This window comes from Aspergillus luchuensis, chromosome 8 (assembly GCF_016861625.1).
Source record: "Aspergillus luchuensis IFO 4308 DNA, chromosome 8, nearly complete sequence".
NCBI classification, from domain to species: Eukaryota; Fungi; Ascomycota; class Eurotiomycetes; order Eurotiales; family Aspergillaceae; genus Aspergillus; species Aspergillus luchuensis.
In genome coordinates this window covers 1529055-1545915 of record NC_054856.1, presented here as the reverse complement: position 1 = coordinate 1545915, position 16861 = coordinate 1529055, and the positions used below count along the sequence as shown (strand labels likewise).

At 53.4% G+C, this 16861-nt stretch overlaps 7 protein-coding genes across 7 annotated transcripts; 4 read left to right on the top strand and 3 right to left on the bottom strand.

Moving 5' to 3' along the window:
- Window positions 1-266: 266 nt before the first annotated feature.
- NUO31 (complex I 30 kDa subunit family protein) lies at window positions 267-1255 on the top strand (the record flags this gene model as incomplete). Its single annotated transcript, XM_041681590.1, has 3 exons — window positions 267-429; window positions 499-1148; window positions 1205-1255. 3 exons carry the CDS (start codon window positions 267-269, stop codon window positions 1253-1255), a joined length of 864 nt encoding a protein of 287 aa, XP_041548517.1.
- Window positions 1256-1882: 627 nt separating this feature from the next.
- AKAW2_80555A (BUD22 family protein) lies at window positions 1883-3359 on the top strand (the record flags this gene model as incomplete). The annotated part of the gene is made up of 2 exons (XM_041681588.1): window positions 1883-2134; window positions 2232-3359. 2 exons carry the CDS (start codon window positions 1883-1885, stop codon window positions 3357-3359), a joined length of 1380 nt encoding a protein of 459 aa, XP_041548516.1.
- A 278-nt stretch (window positions 3360-3637) lies between these two features.
- AKAW2_80554S (Zn(II)2Cys6 transcription factor) lies at window positions 3638-6440 on the bottom strand (the record flags this gene model as incomplete). The annotated part of the gene is made up of 7 exons (XM_041681587.1): window positions 3638-4652; window positions 4700-4870; window positions 4922-5556; window positions 5608-5693; window positions 5758-6029; window positions 6117-6251; window positions 6352-6440. 7 exons carry the CDS (start codon window positions 6438-6440, stop codon window positions 3638-3640), a joined length of 2403 nt encoding a protein of 800 aa, XP_041548515.1.
- Window positions 6441-6976: 536 nt separating this feature from the next.
- AKAW2_80553S (putative proline utilization protein PrnX) lies at window positions 6977-8023 on the bottom strand (the record flags this gene model as incomplete). The annotated part of the gene is made up of 1 exon (XM_041681586.1): window positions 6977-8023. One exon carries the CDS (start codon window positions 8021-8023, stop codon window positions 6977-6979), a length of 1047 nt encoding a protein of 348 aa, XP_041548514.1.
- A 598-nt stretch (window positions 8024-8621) lies between these two features.
- On the bottom strand, window positions 8622-10113 carry PUT1 (proline dehydrogenase family protein; the record flags this gene model as incomplete). The annotated part of the gene is made up of 2 exons (XM_041681585.1): window positions 8622-9471; window positions 9527-10113. The coding sequence occupies 2 exons, from the start codon at window positions 10111-10113 to the stop codon at window positions 8622-8624; spliced, it is 1437 nt and encodes a 478-aa protein (XP_041548513.1).
- Window positions 10114-12041: 1928 nt separating this feature from the next.
- On the top strand, window positions 12042-13932 carry AKAW2_80551A (uncharacterized protein; the record flags this gene model as incomplete). Its single annotated transcript, XM_041681584.1, has 5 exons — window positions 12042-12426; window positions 12493-12505; window positions 12561-12670; window positions 12725-13521; window positions 13570-13932. 5 exons carry the CDS (start codon window positions 12042-12044, stop codon window positions 13930-13932), a joined length of 1668 nt encoding a protein of 555 aa, XP_041548512.1.
- A 990-nt stretch (window positions 13933-14922) lies between these two features.
- prnC (delta-1-pyrroline-5-carboxylate dehydrogenase prnC) lies at window positions 14923-16815 on the top strand (the record flags this gene model as incomplete). The annotated part of the gene is made up of 4 exons (XM_041681583.1): window positions 14923-15060; window positions 15113-15220; window positions 15277-15638; window positions 15687-16815. 4 exons carry the CDS (start codon window positions 14923-14925, stop codon window positions 16813-16815), a joined length of 1737 nt encoding a protein of 578 aa, XP_041548511.1.
- Window positions 16816-16861: the final 46 nt, after the last annotated feature.

Genomic DNA, 16861 nt, shown 5'->3' with positions numbered 1-16861 from the left:
GCGAAGAGCGAGAAAGAGAAGTGAAGCTTTGATTGATGGGGTTTGCGCGGGTTTGCACTGTTTGACTGCCCTTGCAGCCTGAGGCGTATATATGTTGCTGTTGCTGTCCGCGCCGCTTATGTCATCTCCAGCAGCCAAACCTGCAGTACTCACGTGACCGCGACAACTTCGCCTGGACCGGCAAAAGCTCCTTGGATGAGGAACCTCCGCTGCTCTCCCCTCCCTCCACCTTCCCCGTCGTCTCACACCCGCAATTGTCCGTCATCATGGCCTCTGCTCGCTCCTTGATGCGGCTGGGATCTGGCCGCTCCCTGGCCACCGCCGTCCGGTCGACCCGTACCTTCACCACGACCGCTCTGAAGGCCACTCAGGCCTCGACCGCGCCTATCTCAGAGGATGTTCCCAACATGCGCCAGGCCCAGCGTCCCCGTATGTCCAATGGCACCTGGATTCGACCATTGACACTGCAGGATCTACACCACTAACACAATTCTTTAGCCTCTGGACCTCTTCGCGCCCCCGTCATCAACCCGGCCGACAAGTACCAGGACAAGGCGGACAGTCTGCACAAGTACGGCCAGTACATCATGTCGTGCCTGCCCAAGCACGTCCAGCAGTTCTCCGTGTGGAAGGATGAGCTCTGCATCTACGTCCCTCCCTCCGGCCTGATCCCCACCATGACCTTCCTGAAATACCACACCGCGGCCGAATACACCCAGATCTCGGACATCACCGGTGTCGACTTCCCCACCCGCGATCAGCGCTTCGAGGTCGTCTACAACATGCTCAGCGTTCGCTACAACTCGCGTATCCGTGTCAAGACCTACGCCGACGAGGCCAGCCCCGTGCCCAGTGTTACCGGTCTGTTCGAGGGTGCTCTGTGGTACGAGCGTGAGGTGTACGACATGTTCGGTGTCTTCTTCACCGGCCACCCCGATCTGCGCCGTATCATGACCGACTACGGTTTCGACGGTCACCCGCTGCGCAAGGACTTCCCCTTGACTGGATACACGGAGCTGCGCTACTGTGAGGAGAAGAAGCGCATTGTCATTGAGCCTCTGGAGCTTACGCAGGCGTTCCGGAACTTCGAGGGTGGTACTACTGCCTGGGAGCCTGTCAGTGCGGGTACTGACAGAACTCCTGAGTCGGTATGTCTATATATCAAGTTGTGCGATAGTGAGGATGATGCTAACTGATGAAATAGTTCAAGCTGCCCACCCCCAAGCCGGAGCCGAAGGAGGAGGAAAAGAAATAGAGGAGATGTAATCGTATTATCTTTCCTTACTGGTTCTGTATGTACATACCGTGTGTTGAATTTGACGTTGGTTTCGCGCAAACTTCTAACGTGGGTCGCCAATTCTCAAAGTAGGTTGACTCGCGCTATGATATCGTAGATTATGAAATTATATCCTTACATTGCACACAATTCGAAAACTTTCTCATTCAAAAATTTGTAGAGTACTACATCTACACCCAATTGACCCAATTCCACCCCACATCAAAAGATAAAATCAACAAACCCCCATGAAATCATCCCCCGTGAAACGGACCAATAACCATCCCCCAAAAATAAGACACCCAAAACGGCAAAACGCCCCGTCCACCTCACGTCCCAAAACTGAACCAAAAGGCGGCGAAGCCATCCCATTCCATCGCTTGGCACCGCCCTTTCCTCCGACCGGCAGAAAAAGTTCCCTGACCAGAAAGAAAAACTACTCCAATCTATCATAATCTTGAAATCAACATTGGAAGCCATAACCCAGATTATATCCCCGCATATTGCCCTCACCGCGAATATAAACCGACTACATCATTTCTCACTACATAAACACCACACACATCATCCTCACAAATTCCAAGACTAAAAAGCAAACCAAGCAAAATGGGGAAGCGCAATTTCGCAGACTTCTCCGAATCGCCATACACACCACACGACCGGAGCCAATCTTTGCAAGTAACCCGACTATTCCAGAAATTCGAATATGGCGTGATGACGCTATCCAAAGCGCTCAAGGTAGCGCGGGGCTTCGAGCGCCAGAAGCTCGGACGGAGGGAGAAGACGGCGCAGAAGGAAGAGGGTGAGAAGAAAGAGGGGACGTTGAGTCGGATTGCGGAGGAGATTCAGGTTGTTAAGGTACATCCATCCATCCATCACCTCTCTATCTTTTCACATATCAACAATCTCTACGTCTTGATTTTAACACTAACATTTGAATCAAAAATGATAATAGACACTGGACCCCCACGCCACCGCGGAGAAATACCTCTTCAAGCAACTCCTCAAGACGAAACGCATCGCCGAGTCGCCGCTCTTCATCCAATTCAAAGACAAGAAGAAGTTATCCGCGGAGGGACCGAAAAGTACGGCCGAAGCGAACGTCACGGCACGGTTGTATAAGTCTACGCCAGTGAAGAATGTGTTTCCGGGGATTATGGAGGGGATACGCAAGTTATTGGGCATTGAGGATAAGCCTGCGGATGCGAAGAAGAAGAAGGATGAAAAGAAATCCTCCAAGGAAGAGAAGAGCAGCAGCAAGAAGAAGGCCGATGCCGACACAGCTCGGACAAGCGCATCTGCCTCGCCAAGCGGCGACGAAGACATCAACATGGACGACGCCGGCTCCGACGCAGAAAGCATCGACTACGCACAATTCGACGCGCGCCTGGCGCCCGATTCCGGCGACGAGAACGAAGACGGATCCGAAGGCGACGAAGATCTCGATCCGAACGAGATCAGCGACGTAGAAGAAGAAGAGGAGGAGGAGGAGGAGGAAGAAGAAGAATCAGACAACGAAGACCAAGAAATCCCCTCTAACATGTCCATTTCCCGCTCCCCCTCCCCTTCCTCCCCACCCAGCAAAAAGCCTAAAGCAACCAGCAAAGCCTCCTCCACGCCCGCGACCAGCACGACCTTCCTCCCCTCACTCACAATGGGCGGATACTGGTCCGGGTCCGAAGATGAGGCAGAAGACGGCGCGGCAGCGAACGAGCCCCCACGACGCAAGAACCGCATGGGTCAGCAGGCACGTCGGGCGCTGTGGGAGAAGAAGTACGGAGCCGGAGCGAATCATGTTAAGCAGGAGAAGAATAAGCGGAAGGGAGGGGGACGTGATAGTGGGTGGGATGTGAGGCGGGGTGCGACTGATGGGAGTGAGCGGTGGGGACGCGGTGGACAGCATGGTAATAGAGGGAGACCGCAGCAGCAACACCAGCAGTTTGGACGGCCGCAGCGTGGTGGACCGCCAGCGAAGAAGCCCGAAGATAACAAGCCGTTGCATCCGTCGTGGGAGGCGGCCAGGAAGGCGAAGGAGCAGAAGGCCACTGCTGCTTTCCAGGGTAAGAAGGTTACGTTTGATTAGTGGGAGATATCCTATTTCCGTATGTAGAGCATTTGTAGATAATTGTTATATCATCACCATCATCATGGTTGAAAAATTATCTGAAATATTTATTGTCCTGCTATTTCCACTAGTAGTTGTGAAACAATATATACATACTGTCTAGGTATCTTGAAACTGAAATCCGGTTCTTACACACGGATCAACATATAAACAACGCAACACAATATAACAGCCGTGAAAAGCCAAACGGAAACGCTGAATTCAATCACAACGAAAGTCGACTTGCCTAAAGGCAATTAATCATTCATGAAATTCATCCACCGCGTATCTGCCGATTTCATCTCCCCAGAAAGGCTCGGCTGGCCGTCAGGTTCAAAACAAGGGATGGCAGTAAACTCTCCCAACTCCTGGGGCAGATTAGAGACAAAGTGATCGAGGCCAAAGTGCGGCATCTGCGATAAAGGATGTGAAACAGAGAACTCCGAGGAGTCGGGAAGACTCGCGCTGCCCACATCGGCTTCCACGGGCTCGTTCGCAGTGGATGCACCACCCGTCATAGGGGTCATAACGGGGGCGAGTCCGTTGCTAGTATGATGATATTGCTGCTCTTGGAATGGGACGATTTCCGGGGAGATGGGCCCGGTCTTCCATAGCATTTCCCAGTTCTTGAACCGGTCGTATGCTGATTCGATGACACCGGTACTGCCTTGGGGTTGGGTCTGGCTGTATTCTTCGAGACGACGGATCGCTCGCTCTAGCGTTTCGATGACGCTTACTGCAGCGCGGGCAGAGCCGACGCCCATGGACATGATCTTGATCAATGCCATACCCTTGTCCAAGGCTTCACGGAGGCGCTCGGTGCGTTTGGTCAAGCTTTGGGCTAGGATAACGAGTAAAGCAGCCCGACACGAGCTGAACTCGGTGAAGGATGCACGGGCAAGACCGCGCTCGTCGCGAAGGAGTCGACATAGGTCGATGATCTCGAGAGCGGCTTCTACACAATCCGTAATCAATGTGGAGCGGTTCTTAGCGGGACCTGATGGTGTCTTGACCGGAGCACCAGGTAATGTGGCGGAGCTGACTGCCCGGTTGGTGCTGAAGAGGAACGGCCGGCCCAGGAAGATACGCGTCAGACAATAGTCGAGCTTCAAGTGCACGTTCGAGCGGAATAGTGGCCCTGCTGGGTTGAGATCCCTGCAGTTGGTTTCCTCGGGCAGCGTTCCCCACCAGTCGACTAGGTTCTTCCGCAGATTCAGGAGCCTCTCCAAGCAATCTTGTTGCTGGTTCTTTCGGGACTTGCGAAGGACGGATCTACTAGCGTTAGCAATATTCAAGTACCCTTTGGAGTCAAAACATACATTTCATTCGCGACTTCTCCGAGTTTGAGGGTTAGCTTGATGAGTGTCACCATGTTCGTATCGTTCGAAACATGTCCCGATGGCGTCAAGCCCTGAAAGTCAGTGGGAAAAGGGGCATCGACGTCTGCGTCTAACAAGGACACTGGTCTTCCGTGAAGAATGCTGACACGCCTACAAAATCGTAAGCACGGATGAAATCAAGGGGGCTGCCATATAACCTACTTCTCTATCGTGTACGCAGTCCAAAACACACGGTTTCGAATCTCAATCATCCGCGGCGATAGTCCTTCCCCCGTATACTTCCGGTGCATACCATTCTGGATCGCCATCTTCAGCGCCAGACCAAAGTAGGTATAGCATAGTCCAGACGTATCGAGTGGCAACAAATACGTTCCAATCAGTAGGCAGGCCTGCACGCTTCGCACATTTGCGGTGGCGATAATATCTGGCAACAGCTTCGATGCGAACTGGTAGAAAGTGAGACCGACATCGTCCTCGGAAAAGTGATGGTCATCATCGAAAGCCGAGTTGGAAGAGAGACGATTGACGGGAATGGACGATTCCATATGCGCAAATTGTGTTCCGACAGCCAAGACCATCAGGATGGCGCAAACCGAGCCGGCATCCTTCGACGACAAGCAGGACGGATCTGTATAGCATGTATTAAGCTTATCTCGCAGCCAATCTTCTTCGACGTAAAAATTATTGGTCTGTGCATATTTGAAGAATATTTGGACAAGGAAGTCGGCGACAAAACGGGGCGGAAGACAGGTGACTGATGTCGATACCAAAGTTGAACCCGACTGTAGCTGAGTCGCTCGCCATCGCTCTTCAAACGGTTCGGTTTCGGTCGATGCCTATCACCGTCAGCGCAATAGAATAAGAGTGCTGCGAAGGATTGTGATTACCTCCGGAGCTGCCGTCTTCATCCACTCGTCAATCTTCTGTCTAATCTTCATGGAGAAATTCAGGTATGAGAATTCTCCCGAGTATTCTGCCGACCAGTCAGATAGCCTGCACCAGCAACAATAAACCCAAAACAAGTCAGAGAGTCATACGGGTAGTATTATCCGGCAAAGCCTTGATGGTAAAGTCCTCATCATCGATGGCCAAATCCTCGAGCTCCTCGCCATCCAGCTGCATCGAAGGCGGCCCACCCTCCATTCCAGCGGGACGATGCTTATGTTTTAGCTCCTCCGCCATCTTCCGAAGAGAATGTATATCGAACGAGATGTTTGGGACATAGTGTTGAAGAATGCGTTCCATGTAGCGGACACGTTCCGACTCGAGCATTTCATGTTGGTTGAAAGCAACGGTGCGGTCTAGGAGCCTAACCCCATCGCAAATTGTCTATCAGCCTCCACAACTCACATTGCAGTATCATAACCATTGAGAAAGAGGGTATCAGGCGACTTACGAGACGGACGATGAGCGAGCGAGCTTCTCGGCCTGATCGGGGTGAGTGAAGATGCATTGCCGACGATACCGGAGACATCGGCGACAGGGGACGCCTCCTTCGCATTTCTCCTTTACGCGACGACATCCATCGCAGCTATACTAGTCAGTAATACATTTCCAAGAGATCTCAACAATCCCCGATAATCCCGACGGGGGCATTTTGGGGATAAAATCGGGGGATGGATGCAGCTTACGCTCGCACCGCTCTTTTGCGGTTTTCCTCGGAAACGCGGGGTCGTTTCTGCTGGCCCAGACCAGCAGGGGTAGCAGGGCCCACATCCATGGCAGTTTCGAGTTCAGGGAGGCCGATGGAGAGGCAGGCGCATCGTAGAATTATAGAAAAAGCATAAGGCAAGAGGGGAGAGGATCAAGTTGGGGTTGCGTGGGTTGCGGAGGACAAGAAAATTTCCCCGGGGTTCGAAGGAGGAGGAGAAGGGGATCCTCTGGCCCTTCCCAATCTTTCTTTCTTACTGATAAGATCAGAAAAGGCGGCACACTCACTCACTCAGCCATGCCTTCGCCGATCTACCGCCGAGACCTCCGGGGAATGTCTTCCATTTACCAATCTTCTTATTTTTTTACAATTTCTAAATTTATGGGAGTTAGCGCATTCCAGATAGTTGCCGGTCATTGGGTAATGGGTTAAGCTATCTTTTGTACCTAAATAGGGTGCTCGCGTGACTCAACTGGCCGCTGCAGGGCTGCCCGGCCAGCCATCACAACTGGGGAGGACGGATATAGATGGATCATCACTACAGTAACCATGATCGGGCCCATTTAGGGGGGCTATTTGCTCTAGTAGCAGAGCTAATATGCTTCTTAAAACCCATCCACTTCCATACCAATGTTTCTGGCCCGTCCAACTTCCAACAGCTTATTCCCGACCACCAAATCCATAATTCCCATCCCCACGCACTTGAACACCACATTACATCCCTCCGGCACATTAACAGTCTCACCCTTATCAATCTGACCATACAGCTCTCCAATCTCAACCAATTGATCCTCTTTCGCCTCCGCCAGAATCAACTCGCCCGACTCTTCCAGACACGCCTCCTTCGAGTCCACGTAGACCTTCCCTCCGCCCGACAGCAGTGTCTCAGTGTCAATCTCTCGCATATGCGGCTTGTACGAGCCGATAAGGGAGATGAACCGCTGCTTGGACGGCTGGAGATAGGTGTACGGGAAGTTTGGCTCGGTCGCCGGCGTACAACTGAAGATCACATCGCAAGCACCCAATTCATTCCGTAGCTGTTCCTCGTAATCTGGAGTATCTTCTTTGACCAGCGTAGCAAAGGTCTTGTCGGGATGAGCAGCCCGTAGATCAGCGATCGCATCTCGCTCCAGCTCCTCCAGTCGCCGGCGACCGCGGTTAATGAATGTAATTCTCTTAGTCTGGTCCGGAACGAGCAGCAGGGCTAGTCGAGCATGCCACTCCGCTTGGCGTCCAGAGCCAAAGATCAAGATGTGCTCTTTCTTGATGGTTGTGCAGCGAATGAACAGCGACATCACCGCCAAGGCGGTGCGGAAGGCTGTGATCTCCGCAGCACTGAGGAGACCTTGCAGTTTACCTTCTGGGGAGAAGATGTTGATGACGCCGATGATGCCGTTGGCCTGGGAGGCGGTTACAACCTTGAAGCCGGTGTGCACCGTGTTGGACACAGGCATGAAGAGAGAAAGATTGTGGTCTTTGGTGACGATGGTGCTGCGGAGCGGTTGGTGGATGAGTCGCTCATGGCTGGGTGTGGAGGACTCTGAAGATACAGTCGTAAGACCCTCGCAGAGGGCGTCAAGAAGGTCATGGCATTGTGTAGGGGTCAACTGTCGCAGGATCTGGGCGACCGCTGGCTCAGGGAGTAGACGCATTATGGAGGAAGATGTTGGCGATGTAACAACCCTATACAGTAATATTCAACTGGGTTGCGAGATATGGAGTATAGAAAATGGGAAGCCAATAGTTATATTGGTTGTGAGTTGTGTGCCTGATAGATGGTCAGCAGCCTTTATAGACAGATAGCCCCTCGGCACCCGGGGAAGCGATGTCGGAGATAGACCAACTGAAGTGCCTGGATGTCAAGGGACACGGATATCATCGGACATCAGTACCGCGAAGAAAGGTCTAGTTCGCCGGCACTAATGTCGGATGGCCTTCTGTTGCGATCGAAAGTTGCAGTCGGGAATACGTTGTAGATGCGAGGAACGCGGGGTCGGGAATGGATCGACTGTCCCTCTTGACATCACCGCCGCGCGCTACGTGGTTTAGCGGCTATCTATGCCGCACTATGATAGCACCAAGTAAACTAGTTCAGGTTGAGCTTCGTTATCATGAAAGAGTAAATCAGATTTCTAACGCCATCTACATGCATGCTCACGCTTAGGGAATCAGCCAACAAAACCACACAATGCGCCAAAAAGGCTAAAAGCCAAAACAAATATGCGAGTCAAGAGGTATCATAGAACAACATCAGTTACCCAAGCCAAACACGCGACGAGCGCGACGCTTGAGCTCTCCAAGCATAGCCTCCTGCGACTGCTTGGTACGGCCAACCGCCTCGGTGTTCTCCACAGCACGTCTCATCAGGAAGCCCATGCATTCCTTGACAGTGCCCCAGGTCAGAAGCTTGTACACGTTCGGGGTCTCCTGGGAAGCGGGCCCATCGGCGCTGGAGAAGCCTTGCAAGAGCTCGCAGCTGACCTCGTCGGCCATACCCTGAAGTTGGGCATAGCTGAGATCAACTCCCTGCTTCTCGGCGCGAGCAGCCTGCTGAAGACGGATGGCGTGGGCCTTGCGAACAGAATCCCGGTTGTGAGTGGCGATGATAACGTTGACAGGGGGCAGCTCGGTCTTGTGCTCCTCGGAGGCGGGCTGCAGCATCGAGTTGTAGCGGCGAGTCAGGAGAGCCTCGACGACACCGTCGTAACAGGCGTCAGTCTCCTCCTTCTCAGCCCAGATCAGGTGGCGAGGCTCGGTCTTCAGGTAAGCACCACGAACCAGCTTCACACCAGCAGTGTAACCCTCCTGGCGAGCAACCTCAAGGTGTTTGGCAATGGTGGCCGGGGTCGAGCGGAGGTAGGCCTGGTAAGTGTTGTAGAAAATGGCGTGGCCGGGGGTCTTCGCATTGCAGTACTTCTGGTACTTCAGAGCCCACTTCTCGATACCCAGCTGCACAGCCTGCTCCTCGGCATCGACGAGTAGGCGCACGTTGCGCGAGATGGCCAGGTCGCAGACCTTTGTGATAGCGTAATCCATGAACTCGGAGGGAGCAGCCTGCTTCTGCAAGAACTCGAGCACCTGAGTACCCATACCGGTGAACCTGTGAAAAAGATTAGTACATGATCCAATTCGAGTAAGATGTGGAGAAAACCTACTTCAGGGCCACAAAGTCGCCTTCCTGGGCCATGTCGACGGTTTGCAGGGTACCATCCAGCCAGGTCTGGATCTCCGCCCGCGCGGCCTTCTCATCGCGAGGGTCGACATTGCCCTCACCCACCAGGACCTCGCGAGCGTAACCCAGCAGAACACCCCGGTAGCCCAACTGCTTGATGGCCTGGATCGACTGTTGCACCTCGAGCTTGTTCTCACCGGCGTTGAACTGCTTGTACAAGGTGTGCTTGACGAGCGCGTTCAACAGAGGGTTCTTGGCGACGTCCAGAACGGGGGTCTTGGGGTGCGCGAGGGTCGAGAGCGCAAAGATGCACGGCTTCAAGAGGAGGGTGGAAGAGGAGACGGAAAGGATCACCAGCGACCGCAGGACGGAGGAGATGGGGAGCTTAGCGAGGGGAGATCCCGATGCATCGTTGGAGGGAACGGTAGCCTGCTGCTGCAACAGGTTGTTGGTGGGGGTGGACGCAGCGGCGGAAGATTTGGGGTTGCTAGTGCGGCTAACGTATCTGGCGGACGAGTATGTAGAGGGGACGCTCGAGAGCACCCGCATAGGACGGCGGGCAGCCTTCATGATGATGGTAGATTAAGTGGCGAGTATACAAGAAAGGTGGCAAGAAGGGGAGGGGAGGATGAGTGTGGAAGACTGAAGAGTCACGCAGCGGTGATAGAAATAAGTAGTTCTTCGGTCTGGAGACAAAGGAGGGGAATTTGTAGTGGTATGAAATGCATCGCAAGGGAATGGAAGTATGGCAAGTGGAGGATCTTTCTTTAGTGTAACTAGTAGATTGGGGGATGGAAAGAAGCGGTTCCCGTACCGGTGGAAACCGGGCAGGAAGTGGACTGAAAGCCGGTCAGCAATGGCTTTCTTTCTCCTGGTCAGGAACAACCCGGACACGGCATTACTATCATTTTCATTTTCTTTTTTTTCTTGTCGGGGCTGCCCATCCCCGTGACGTTAGATAATGCAAACTGGCTAGCCGTGACTTGGGAGATTATGCGGGTGGCGTTGCAGTGAAAGGGTGGCCAACTATAACATTGTTGCACCTGACCCGGCCAGTTGTGTCTAGATCTACGCCTGATCGCCCGCTACTGTAGGCTTCGCTCGAGCTTACCGATGAACTGGAGTTGGGGTGGTGTGTGTCACTACTTCATAGGAGCGTTCTGACTGGATCTTGACTACGCCTTACGCTTCCTAGCAAATGAGAAAGTATCTCCAACTATAGACAAAAGCACCAAGGGTCCCGTGCCCAAAACCCTAACCATCCTTGTTTCCTGTACTTTTTGGAGGGGTCAAAAAAAGTCCAGGTTATCGATCTGGCGATAACCCTGATAAGTGGTCGATAAGAGATTGGCGATGACCGGAAGGCGGGCCGGTGGGTTCATCCCCACCGGAGCTGTCGCCGCTTGACCGGCCCGGTCGTGCTGCTGGGCTACAGATTCACTAGAGACCATTGTTACTATGCCAGCATGAAAATTAATGTGTACCCCTGGCAGGGCATACAGGCAGGCCGATCTCACTGATAGATATATACTGTATTTTTCGATCATGTCTGTAGTCAGGTTAAAGTATCACGCCCTCTTACCTCTTGAACAACATCGCTGTTGCTGGCTATTACTGTGTACTGGGTACAAAGTAGAAACAGCTACGGAATCTGCCTTTAAATGTCGCCACCAGGCACCATATTCTATGATGCCTGTAGAGTCAGGCATTAATGTATTACTAGCCTTGTTTGGCTTAGTGCTGGAAGGTTCCATTCAAGCTCCACCGGGAGGCACCCGACACACCAATAATGGCAGCGGATGGCCAGCCTGGATGGGTCAAGCTTTCCAAACGAGCAAAGATGAACCATGCCATTAGGTAACAGAATGACTCCATCAACAGGTCTGGCAATGTTGCAGTTTCTCTTAGTCACAGCAACCTCGCGGTGGATTCAGCTCTTTTCACGCTCTAGAATACGCCCACAGTGGTGCGGAGAACCACCCCGGATTTGCAGCAGTCTAATACTACTCTAATGCCACGAGGAACGCCGCCGGCTTCTGACAGCTTTATAGAAGCTTAAATCGTCAATGGAAAACCCGATCCATATCAAACAATGAGCAAGCCAGATAACCTGATATCGCATCCATGTCCCTGCCGCGTCGGACGATCCCCGCCCGCCAGCCAGGCAGATAAGGGAACCTGTGGCAGCCACCAAACCTTCCCATCTTCTAACGAGAAACACTGCTCGTATGTAAACCCAAACTAGAGATAAGATGTCAAACCCCCGCATGTCGCCTCCCAAAAGTCCTTTGGAGCCAATGATGGTGTCCTTCTGGAAGACTTTGCGCCATCGGGCCGTAGCTCAAAGTCATTTCGTGTTGGTCCTGATAAGCATGTTTGCTGAGACGGGCCAGCTGGTCGCCTTTGCGGCTCCCATATAAGACGTCCGTAGCCAATTTCCATCTGCGACTGTTCTATTCACTCGCCTCAGTGTGTCATTCGTTTTTGTACACACCAGAATGGGTGCACCGACGTTCAAGGACTCTGAGAAGTCCGCAAATGAAGTGACATCTCCTCCCGTATATGTTGATGAAGACCCCGAGGCCCTCAAGGGCGAGATCCACCATGGGCCAAACACAGACACCCAGCGTGGTTTGTCCTCTCGACAGCTGCAGCTGCTTGCTCTCGGTGGTTGTATTGGCACCGGTCTCTTCGTAGGTTCCGGATCCACGCTGTCGACGGTGGGCCCAGCACCACTGTTCATGGGCTATTTTGCCATGTCCACGGTGGTGTGGTTTGTGATGAACGTGCTGGGCGAGATGACCACCTATCTGCCCATCAAGGGCATTTCGGTGCCCTATGTGATTGGCCGCTATACGGAGCCTAGTATCGGATTCGCTGCTGGTATGTTTGACATTGTACCTGACATGTGTATGCTAGTTTTGCAGTAATAAGCTAATTCTGATTTAGGATACAATTATTGGTAGGCTGACATTATTCTCCGTTCACCAACACAATCTAATCTCTATGCCTCTTAGGTACTCGTTTGCCATGTTACTGGCAAGTGAAGTGACGGCTGCCGGGATCATCATCGAGTACTGGACTACCTCCATCAATGTTGGGGTGTGGATCACCATCATCCTCCTCGGTATGTCCCTCACTAATCTATTTCGCATTTTTAGATTGATTCTAACAACCACAGTGATTCTGCTTCTAAATATCGTTGCGGTGTCATGGTATGGAGAAGCCGAGTTCTGGTTTGCAACGTTAAAGATTCTTGCCATCATTGGTCTAATTATCCTGGGCGTGGTGCTTTTCTTTGGTGGTGGCCCTAACCATGATCGACTCGGCTTCCGCTACTGGGACACACCGGGCGCGTTCAAGCCCTACTTGGTGGGCGGAAACACCGGTCGCTTCCTCGACTTCTGGACCGCCTTCATCAAGTCTGGCTTCTCCTTTATCTTCTCCCCCGAGCTTATCACCACTGCTGCTGGTGAAGTTGAAGCGCCCCGTCGCAACATTCCGAAAGCCACCAACCGATTCATCTACCGAGTCTTCGCCTTCTACATTCTGGGAACCCTTGTGATTGGTGTCACGGTGGCTTACAATGATCCCAAACTCATGTCCGCGGTTGCCAGCGGTAGCTCGAGCGCCAGTGCCAGTCCTTTCGTCATTGCCATTCAAAATGCCGGTATCTCTGGTCTGAACCACGTCGTCAACGCTGCTATTCTAATCTCAGCCTGGTCCTCGGGTAATGCATGGTTGTTTGCTGGTTCTCGAACGCTGTATTCGCTCGCCTGTGGCGGCCAGGCCCCCAAGATCTTCACCCGGTGCAACCGCAACGGCGTGCCCTACGTGGCAGTTCTCATCACCTGGGTAGTCGGCTTGTTGTCCTTCCTGAACCTGTCGGACTCGGGAGAAAATGTTTTCTACTGGTTCACGAACATCACCACAGTGGGAGGGTTCATCAACTGGGTGCTCATTGGTATTGCTTATTTGGTAAGTTATTTCCGTCGATCTTTAGCAGACCTGGCTGACGAAATCTAGCGTTTCCGCAAAGCATTGACCTACCACGGCCTGATGGACACGCTCACTTTCAAGACTCCTCTGCAGCCCTACGGCACATACTACGTGATTCTGATAGTGTCCCTCCTGACCATTACCAACGGATACGCGGTTTTCTTCCCCGGAAACTTCACTGCTGCCGATTTTCTGGTGTCGTATATCGTGATAGCCATTTTCCTGGCCCTTTATGTGGGCCACAAAGTGTGGTACCGGACCCCATGGATGACCAAGGTATCGGAGATTGACGTGTTCACGGGCAAGGAGGAGATCGACCGGCTCTGCGAGAACGACTTTGAGCGGAAGCCGCGTAATTGGCTGGAGAGGGTGTGGTGGTGGATTGCTTGAGCAGGATTCACCACTTGAGTCAGAAGGATATATTTGCAACTTCTCTGGGCACGACACATGTACATAGATTGAATGTTATAGCCAAGAATGGAAGCCTTATGGCTTGTATATTTGTCATTGTTCACAATTACCGAAAAGAGTAGCAGCTGTCTTGCAGAGAGGTCAGGTGGTCAAGTCACGCGTCGGTTTGCTGCGGTATTCATCGCCGCCTCTTTTTGCCGCTCCACGTATTCTGGTCATTTCGTCGGTATGCAGCCATCATGCATGGATCAAACTCGGCATTCGTCATGAATTCTAGAGGTGCTTTGAGCTCTCAATTGACGCCATGTAAGGTAATTAGTGTCTCATATCTGGGTTTCATTCAAACCAGCTTCTAGCTTCTGGAGGCGAGTCAGACAGCGGAGAATCCAGAGCGATCGCTCGTAATGCGGGGGATCAATGCGGAGGCAGACTACCGCTGGCATCACAGACCACAACACAGTTCAATTCAGTTTCACATAATTCACTTAGCGATAACTGATGCGAAAATCCAACAAAGACAGGTTCCTGTTAGTCATGATTTTCGTGCGTGTCCAGCACCATCTGCCTACTAAATGAATACCAGCGGAAGGCCAGCAGCCGGTGGAGGTATCCGGGCCGGTGGGCAGCTCCACCCGGAATCCAGCCGGCGGTACTGATTAGCGCGACAGCAGAGTATCAGATCTACCTGCATTTCCTGCCCGGCCCATTGGTTGCCGGTACGCTGCAAGGACAATCACTTGTTGGTTAGCTGGATTGGACCTTGTCTCTCTGAATTCTGAACTGCAGTGTACTTTGTGCCACCCAGGGAGGATCCTACGCGCTGACTAACCACGGCCGGCAGTAACCGGGCCTCTTATATCACCGGAGCTTCCCCGCGTCTGCTTCACTTTCTCCTCATCTCTCCTACTTTTCATCCCCTCGGATTCAGTCCTCATCCAGTTGTTACGACTCGGAAGAGCACAATCCATCATGCAGTCCTCTTTGCTCCTGCGTTCTCGGGGCCTTTCCCTCGCCAAATGCCCCTCCCTCTCCCTTGCCCGCACGAGCGCTCGTGCTATGGGCTCTTACGCCACCTTCAAGGTTCCTCGCATTGACAACGAGCCTAACGTGAGTAACCATGAAATCGCGCTCATCGTCAAGCTTACTGACTCAATCGCAGAAACACTACGCCCCCGGATCTCCTGACCGCCGCGGTCTCGAGGAGGCCCTCGCCAGAACCAAGCAGAGCGGTCCCCTCAATGTGCCTTTGGTGATTGCCGGCAAGGAGGTTAGTAGCAGACATGCGAGTAGCCGAAACAATTGGATAATTCTAACTCCCCGCAGATCAAGAGCTCCCAGGTCGAGACCCAGAGCAACCCCGCCTCCCATGCGCCCGTGGCTACCTACTCCAACGCCTCCGCCGCCGAGGTCCAGGCTGCTATTGACGCCGCTCTCGAGGCTCGCAAGTCGTGGGCTGCCACCTCTTTCGCCGATCGTGCCAGCATCTTTCTCAAGGCCGCTGACCTGATCTCGACCAAATACCGCTATGACATCATGGCTCTGACCATGCACGGCCAGGGCAAGAATGCCTGGCAGGCCGAGATCGACTCTGCTGCTGAGCTGTGCGATTTCTTCCGCTTCGGTGTCAAGTACGCCGAGGACCTGTATGCTCAGCAGCCCGTTCACCATGCTCCTGGCGTGTGGAAGTGAGTGACTCTTACCAGCAGTCAAGGGATCATAGCTAACCTAAATAGCCGTGTGGAATACCGCCCCCTGGAGGGATTCGTCTACGCCATCAGTCCCTTCAACTTCACTGCCATTGGCGGTAACCTGGCTGGTGCCCCCGCCCTGATGGGTAACGTCGTCGTCTGGAAGCCTTCTCCTTCCGCCATCGCCTCCAACTGGCTCGTCCACCAGATCCTCCTCGAGGCTGGTCTGCCCAAGAACGTCATCCAGTTCGTCCCCGGTGATGCCGCGGAGGTCACCAACACCGTCTTGAACCACCCCGACTTTGCTGCCCTCCACTTCACTGGTAGCACCGCTGTGTTCCGTAGCCTCTACGGCCAGATCGCCAACGGCGTTGCCGAGGGCAAGTACCGCAGCTACCCCCGCATTGTTGGTGAGACCGGTGGCAAGAACTTCCACCTGGTCCACAAGTCGGCCGATGTCCGCAACGCTGCCGTCCAGACTGTCCGTGGAGCTTTCGAGTTCCAGGGCCAGAAGTGCAGTGCCACCTCCCGCGCCTACGTGGCCGCTTCCATTGCCGACGAGTTCATCAAGAACGTCGTTGCCGAGACCAAGAACATCAAGGTTGGCGAGCCTTCTGACTTCACCAACTTCTGCGGTCCCGTCATCCACGAGGCCTCCTTCAACAAGCTGGCCAATGTGATCGACGAGGCCAAGAACGACCCCGAGCTCGAGCTGCTGGCCGGCGGTAGCTACGACTCCTCCAAGGGATGGTACATCCAGCCCACCGTCTACCACACCACCAACCCCGACCACCCTCTCCTCTCCCGCGAGCTCTTCGGTCCCGTCCTGGTCATCCACACCTACGCTGACGCTACCGAGGCCGACTTTGCCAAGATCTGCGAGAAGGTTGACCAGACCGGCGACTACGGTCTGACCGGCTCCATTTTCGCCCAGGACCGTGAGGTTCTCCGCACCGCCGACGATGCCCTCCGCAACACCGCCGGTAACTTCTACATCAACTGCAAGAGCACTGGTGCTGTTGTTGGCCAGCAGCCTTTCGGCGGTGCCCGTGCCAGTGGTACCAACGACAAGGCCGGCAGTGGTAACCTGCTGTCCCGCTTCGTGAGTCTGCGGTCGATCAAGGAGGAGTTTGTCCCTACCTACAAGGTTCCCTACCCTAGCAACGATGCTTAGGAGGGTGAGTAGGATGGTGATGAGAGATGGTTATTTGGCATATTCC